This window comes from Caenorhabditis briggsae (genome assembly GCF_000004555.2).
Source record: "Caenorhabditis briggsae complete genome, chrX, whole genome shotgun sequence".
NCBI classification, from domain to species: Eukaryota; Metazoa; Nematoda; class Chromadorea; order Rhabditida; family Rhabditidae; genus Caenorhabditis; species Caenorhabditis briggsae.
Genome location: NC_013491.2, coordinates 17747312 through 17755297, shown reverse-complemented (window position 1 = coordinate 17755297; position 7986 = coordinate 17747312). Strand labels below are relative to the sequence as shown.

General features: G+C 37.9%; 1 protein-coding gene across 1 annotated transcript in view; it reads left to right on the top strand.

Moving 5' to 3' along the window:
* Nucleotides 1-6335, top strand: part of Cbr-dyn-1 — a gene marked incomplete at both ends in the record, with an annotated part of 12606 nt that extends 6271 nt beyond the window's left edge. Inside the window, 7 exons of the mRNA XM_045240460.1 lie at nt 302-1068; nt 1140-1643; nt 1689-1854; nt 1901-2010; nt 3522-3801; nt 4610-4989; nt 6263-6335. Of these exons, the coding sequence (XP_045093453.1) occupies nt 302-1068; nt 1140-1643; nt 1689-1854; nt 1901-2010; nt 3522-3801; nt 4610-4989; nt 6263-6335 (2280 nt within the window). The remainder of the gene's footprint in view (nt 1-301; nt 1069-1139; nt 1644-1688; nt 1855-1900; nt 2011-3521; nt 3802-4609; nt 4990-6262) is intronic.
* Between the last annotated feature and the right edge of the window lie 1651 nt (nt 6336-7986).

Below are 7986 nucleotides of genomic sequence, written 5' to 3'. Positions count from 1 at the left end.
GAAAACTGTATATTGTCTATGAACAAAGTTACAAGCCATAAAGTGGCCGAACCCTTTTTTGGTTTGTTTCGTCTGTTGCTTTGTTCAAAAACAAGACAATTTTTTCCCGAATAGTACCATTTTGTAATTCCATTAACCTGATAGGCTCAAAAATTTTGATTGTGAAAGAACCTATGGCATGGCCAGGGAAGGCATACGTCAAAACAAATGCAAACCAAGTCTATATGTTATTCCAGAGACTTCCTTCCGCGTGGTTCTGGAATTGTTACTCGTCGTCCATTGATCTTGCAACTCATTCAAGATCGCAATGAGTATGCCGAGTTTCTCCACAAGAAGGGACATCGTTTCACGGATTTTGACGCTGTCCGAAAAGGAGATCGAGGATGAAACCGATCGTGTCACGGGACAAAACAAGGGAATCAGTCCCCATCCAATCAACCTGAGTGTGTTCTCCCCAAATGTCTTGAACTTGACTCTTATCGATCTTCCGGGTCTTACCAAGGTTCCAGTCGGAGACCAACCAGCCGATATCGAGACCCAAATCCGTGACATGATCCTTACTTTCATCAGCCGCGAGACCTGTCTCATTCTGGCCGTCACACCAGCTAACAGCGATCTTGCCACTTCTGATGCTCTCAAACTTGCCAAGGAAGTCGATCCACAAGGACTTCGTACTATTGGTGTTCTTACCAAACTCGACTTGATGGACGAGGGAACCGATGCTCGTGAAATTCTGGAGAACAAGTTGTTCACCCTTCGTCGTGGATATGTTGGAGTTGTTAATCGTGGACAGAAGGATATTGTGGGACGCAAGGATATTCGAGCTGCCTTGGATGCCGAACGCAAATTCTTCATTTCTCATCCATCGTACAGACATATGGCTGACCGTTTGGGAACCACTTATCTCCAACATACTCTTAATCAACAACTCACCAATCATATCCGTGACACTCTTCCAACACTTCGTGATAGTCTTCAAAAGAAGATGTTTGCTATGGAGAAGGATGTTGCTGAGTATAAGAACTTCCAGCCAAATGATCCTGGACGCAAGACCAAAGCTCTTTTACAGTGAGTTGTCTTTTTCAAAGGACTTAAAAAATGAAGATCAAAACTTCAAAAGTAAAATATCATTATTTCAGAATGGTCACTCAATTCAACGCTGACATCGAGCGCTCTATCGAAGGATCTTCTGCCAAACTGGTTTCTACCAATGAGCTATCTGGAGGAGCCCGCATCAATCGTCTTTTCCACGAGCGTTTCCCATTCGAAATTGTCAAAATGGAAATCGACGAGAAGGAGATGCGAAAAGAGATTCAATTCGCTATCCGTAACATCCATGGTATCCGTGTTGGTCTCTTCACTCCAGATATGGCTTTCGAAGCGATCGCCAAGAAGCAGATCGCTCGTCTGAAGGAGCCATCGTTGAAGTGCGTGGACTTGGTCGTCAATGAGTTGGCCAATGTTATCAGACAGTGTGCTGACACTATGGCTAGATACCCACGTCTTCGTGATGAGTTGGAGAGAATTGTGGTGTCGTATATGCGGGAGCGTGAGCAAACTGCCAAGCAACAGATTGGATTGATCGTCGACTACGAGTTGGCCTACATGAACACCAATCATGAGGATTTTATCGGTTTCAGCAAGTAAGAGCCAATTTTTTAGGCGCGTAGCATCACAAATTATTTCAGCGCTGAAGCAAAAGCATCACAAGGTCAATCGGCTAAGAAGAACCTCGGAAATCAGGTGATCCGTAAGGGGTGGCTCTCAGTGAGCAACATCTCCTTTGTTCGTGGATCCAAGGACTGTTGGTTCGTCTTGACTTCTGACAGCCTGAGTTGGTACAAGGATGATGAGGTATTATTAGACAACTTTCGGAATGCAAAAAGCGAAAAAATTTAAGGAAAAAGAGAAAAAGTATATGCTTCCATTGGATGGAATCAGATTGAGGGATATCGAGAGTGGATTCATGTCGCGTCAACACAAGTTTGCACTTTTCTACCCGGATGGAAAGTGAGTATCCTTGATATTTTCAGGGATTTAAAAAAGAATATATACTGTCTATTCAATAAAACGTGGGCGCGCCGCAGCCCACGTTTTAGGGCGTTCCTGATACGCCCCTTTTTGCAATAGTGGCGCACACTTTTTTGGGGATATTTTTCCCGGAATTTTCAGATGTCATTTTTTACACTTTTTCTGATTGAAATTGGAAAAAATTGAGTTTTTAGTGTAAAATCATCCAGAAAACATGAGTAGCACACCAGAACGAACTTTCCGCCATCAACCGCAACCCCAAGAAGCTAACGCCGTCAAGGTATGAAGGCACTGAAGCAATTCTGGATAAAATTGATATTTTCTGGATGATTTTACATTAAAATCTCAATTTTATTCAATTTCAATGAGAAAAATTGTGGAAAAATACATCTGAAAATTCTGAGAAAAATATCCCCGAAAAAGTGTGCGCACACGTTGCATAAAGGGGCGTGTCGCGGAAGCCCCGCCCCTTGTCCAGATTTTTTTGAACAGACAGTATATATATATTCATATGAACTGTATTGGTCCATAAAGTATACAAAATATGTAGTTTTCAGTTGATTGCGATCATTTTCAGAAGTCTGGGGCTTGGGTGTCAAAATTGCGATCACTTTGAAATTTTTTGAGGGTGTAGAACAGATCTAACTCGAATCTTTGCACTTACAGTTTTTTGAAAACTTCATGTTTTTTGAAATATTTGCTGATTTTTGAAAAGCAACTGTTCCGTTTTCAGTGCAAAAACAGAAAAAGGATACTTTTTAGAAATCGGCGAATAGCTGAAAAACTAGGAATTTTCCCTAAATTCTGTAAATGCAAAGTTTTCAATTCAAGTCTGTTCTACACGCTCCCAAGATTTCAAATTGATCAAAAACTAGACAGCCGGCGTCCAGACACTGAAAGTAGTCAGAATCAATTTAAAAAAATGCTTTTGTATATCTTATAGACCGTTACTGCAGCTACAAAAATTTTCGAAATTCGCACGCTTTTTCATCAACGTCATTATCCACAGTAGTAGTATTAAGCTAGGAAAATTTTTCTCAAAATCACAAAAGCACTACTGTATTAGCATGACTATTTTCTCCGTTAGAAATCGAAAAAAATTTCTCCATTTGAAAATTAAAAATCATTTTTCAGGAAGTGAGTGTATAGTTTAATCTATATTTTACCGCTTCTTCTCTTCTCTTACCTTGTTTCAACTCTATCTTTAAGAGATATGATTTGTAAGACAAGAATCATTGAATATCTGTGTTGTCGTCATTGTGAACAGTTTCTTCTACCCTTCATATTTTTTTGGACAATTTCCGAACCAACCCAAAAAGATTCCCCTAAAATTTTCCTTTTGTAGTTTCTATTCTTTCCATTCCTGCTGTGACAGTTTCAGTTCGGACAATGGCATGCGATATGCTTCATAGATGATCAGATTCTGAATACCAGCATGATTGTTATTCATAAGATTTTCTTGTTTCCAAAATGACCTTGTCTTTTTTCAGGAACATTTACAAGGATTACAAGCAACTCGAGTTGGGATGCAACAATTTGGATGAAGTCGATGCCTGGAAAGCTTCATTCTTGCGTGCCGGAGTCTATCCAGAAAAACAGAAGGCACCAGAGGACGAGTCGCTCCCAGAAATGGAGGAATCGTCGATGGATCCTCAATTGGAGCGTCAAGTGGAGACCATTCGTAATTTGGTCGACTCGTATATGAGAATCATCACCAAAACGATCAAAGATTTGGTGCCAAAGGCTGTGATGCATTTGGTTGTTAATCAGGTGAGGATGGGAAAAAATCAGCACCTGTGATAACTGGACTGATTACGGTATTTCGTAATTTTTTGAGTATTTGCTCTCTAGTAATCTCTGCAAACAGTGATCGTTCAAAAATGATGGCTTACACAAATCATATCAATGACTCATATCATTTCATCACATTCAAGGGGAAATGTCATCAAAACAATTTATCAAGAACTCTTCAATCAATTATATTAATAAATAAGATATTCTGCTGGCGCGAAACGGGCCTCCGACCATACAGTGCCGGTCAATAAGATATACAAAATCGTATATTTCAGTTGATTTTCAATCATTTTCAAGAGCCTGGAACTTGACTGTCAAGTTTATGATTTTGAAATTTTTGGAGGGTGTGAAACAGACAAAGATTGAAAATTTTGTATTCTCAGCATTTCTCGAAAATTCAGATTTCTAGAAAAAAATCCTGTTTTCCACGTTTTCAGTGCAAAAAAGCAAAAAAGATATGTCTTTCAGATTTCATCAAAAAGCTGAAAAACCAGGAAATTTTCAAAAAAATCTGTAAATGCAAAGTTTTCAACCTGGGTCTGTTTTCCAAATTTCCAAAAATTTCATTTTCCAAAAACGTTCATTTTCCAAAAATTTCAAACGGTTCTTAAACTTTACAGTCTAGCCCCAGACTCCTGAAAATGGTCAAAATCAACGGACCGGTACTGTATTTGCTTTTTAGGAGTCTCTGCAAACAGTGATTCTCCAAATTTTATAGCTTACACAAATCACAACTATGACTCAAATCATTCCATCACTTCAACTTAGAATGAAAGTCTTCCAGGTCAGCGAATTCATGAAAGACGAACTTCTGGCTCACCTTTACCAATGCGGCGACACTGATGCTCTCATGGAGGAATCACAACTGGAAGCTCAGAAACGCGAAGAAATGCTTCGCATGTACCACGCCTGCAAGGAAGCCCTCCGTATCATCTCCGAAGTCAACATGAGCACTCTCGGCGACACTCCACCATCACTTCCAGTCACCGACTACCGTCCATCCGGACCATCTTCAGCTCCACGCCCAGCTCCAGCTCCACCAGGCGGACGTCAAGCTCCAATGCCACCAGGACCACGTGGACCGGGAGGACCACCACCACCTGGAATGCGCCCACCACCAGGTGCTCCAGGAGGTGGAGGCATGTATCCACCATTGATTCCAACGTAAGTTGTTGTAATTAGGGATCTTTCAGTTACTATAACATATCTTCTATTCTATCATGGTCTTTTTTCTCTCTTCTTCTATTTAAAATCACCTAGAATCAAAATTAAAATCATTAAAATCTAACACGTTTCAACCACTCTAGGCGTCCGGGACCAGGCGGCCCACCACCACCAAACATGGCACCGCCTAGATAATAATGTTGTGAATAATATTTCAACCCACAGAAGGTTTGTTGAAACAGACAGTACATATCTATAGTCTGTACACCTATGCATGTTGATATTGTGGGGTTTTTATATGGCGTAATGTGGTTCTGTACACTTTTCATATCTATTAGCTTCACAGTTTCTGCTCTAAGTTTCCTGAAATCCTGCAAGTTCATATTTCTCCTATCTTCAAAATCTTAGAAATAATTCTTTATACAGTACCGATCAATAGGATATACGAAAAAATGTTTTTCAGTTGATTTTAAGGTCATTTTAATCTCTTCGAAACCAGTCAATTCGAAAACGGTCATTTGGAAGCCGTAGTAATATAGGCGAATGAACCAATTTCAAATTTCAGAAATAAGTTGTAGGAGTTTAAAATAAGCTTTTTCTAATAAAACATATTCTGAAATTTGAAAATATATTGAAATTTTTAATTTTTCGGTTTTTCAAAAAAAATAATTTTCGAGTGTCAGAATGTGCTGTTTGAGAAAAATCATATTTGGAAACTGTAAATGTTTTAGTGGTCGGAAATTTTTGTAATTTCCTGTATTACAACGGGTTCGAAATGTCTAGTTGTCGGGGTTTCAAAGTGACGCGAAGCCTATTTCGACCATTTTTTGAAATTTTTAGCTTGGCTGTCAAGTGCCGGATCACTTTGAAAACTTCAGAGGGTGTAGAACAGACCTATATTTAAATCTTTTCATTCACAAAATTTTTCAAATTTTCCAGTTTTTCAGTTATTTGCCGATTTCTGAAAGTCACCTTTTGTACTGAAAACACAAAAAAACAGGTGTCATTCAACAATCATATAGCTGGCATATAGCTGGAAAAAGAGGAATTTTCAAAAAATTCTGTGTATAGTTTTTGATCTAGATCTGTTTTATAACCTCCAAAATTTTCAGAAATAATGGAAACACATCTGTCGCGCTCCAAACTGTTGAGAATGGGCCAAAATCAACTGAAAAACACGTTTTTGTATATCTTATTGAACGCTACTGTATATGATTTGCATGATTAGCTTTGAATTTCTTTTTCTGTTTGAAATATATGTTCGAAATTTCAGAAGAGTACCTACACCATCCAATGGAGCACCGGAGATACCTGCCCGTCCTCAAGTACCAAAACGACCATTCTAAATTCATCAATACCAATTTTCATGTCATTCACTTTTTACCCCACTTCCGCTGAAAGCTTTATAGTCATTGTACAATTCTTCGAACGTTTGCCTATTAAGCATTTTCTAAATCAGTGTCTAAAAAAATCATCCCGAGTTTCATTTTCTTTCCCTTCCCCTTTTTGAGTCCCTTTTTGAGGATTGGATTGGTCAGTTTTTGTACGTACCATCATCATCTAGGCGTCAATTCTACTACCATCATCGTATTCGCCCTCCCCTCCATCTGTGTTCATCTTCTGTCGGTTGCATAATTTTCTTCTTCACAACAAATTTACCGTGTCCAATTTTTTTCTCTTCCTCCAATAATTCTATTTGCATGTTTCCCTTCCAGTCACTTTTTTGTCTTTTTGATAATCTATTAATTTATATTAATTTCTAAATTTTTCAAGTTCCATTAGCAATACTTTGTCGTGCTCTGTCTTATAATATAGTTCCTATTATCCAGTCCAATCCAGCCACTTACCCCTGTAACATAAACTTTGGTGCATTTTTAGGTTTCACCATACACCTTGCGTCCCAGTTTTTGACCCATAAATAGTGTTTTTGAGAGGAGAATGCACTTTTTTCCGTGCGAAAAAATGCATAATTCTCTTGAAAACAAAGCTAATTTATTGTATTTTAACAAAATGAGCGTATTGTGTAGATTTTGTATTTATTCAATGAGATGGAATAAAGAAATTATATAAATTTGATGTTGAAAATTGAGGGATTCATGTTATTAGAAAACTGTAAAATATATACAGTGCAATTCAAGAGAAGATACCAAAACGTATGTTCCAATAAGTTTTAGGTCATTTTGATCATTTTCAGGAGTCGAGAGCTCGGCTGTCACGTTTACGATAACTTGGACATTACAGCTAACTGCGGATTTCCAAAAGACATTCTTTTTTTTTCACAGTTCAGTACAAGAGAGAGCTAAAATGTGTTTCCGAAATCAGCAAAAATCGGAAAAAAATATTAATTTTCACAACATTTTGTGCAAAATGTTCAATCTATGTCTGTTTTACAACTCCCATGAATTTCAAATCGATTGAAAACTTGCCAGCCGAGCTCCAGACTTCTGACAATGGTCAAAATAATCAACAATTAACTGAAAATCACATTTTTATATATCTCATTGACCGGTACTGTAAATTAGAAATGATAGAACTTGACGAAAACTACAGAATTGTAAGATGTATTTGAAAATCGTATTTATTTAAAACATTTTTAAAGAAAATGACAAAAAACGGTCAGAACCCTACTTGGATTGGAAGCTTTTCTTCCAAAACTTATCATTTCCTGGTTTTTTATATCTTCTTTATATATGAAACGCTACATGCGTGTGTTGGTCCAGGTGTCAGTCTGTCTACTACTGAAAAACGTGAAAAATGAATCCAGATTTCCATAGCCCTTTAAGAAAACGTAGGAAGCAAAACGACAAACCAGTGAAAAACTAGATCAAATTACGCCAAAAGCGCACCAGCTTACTGGAATTAGTTGATTCAAAAATATTGATTCTAGAATAAGCTACGACATAGCCATTGTTCAAGTTGGTTATAAAAAAGTCTGGTTTTCTTCTACGTCATTCTGAAGTCATGAACTATTCTCTTAGAAAAAGTACACCATAATAC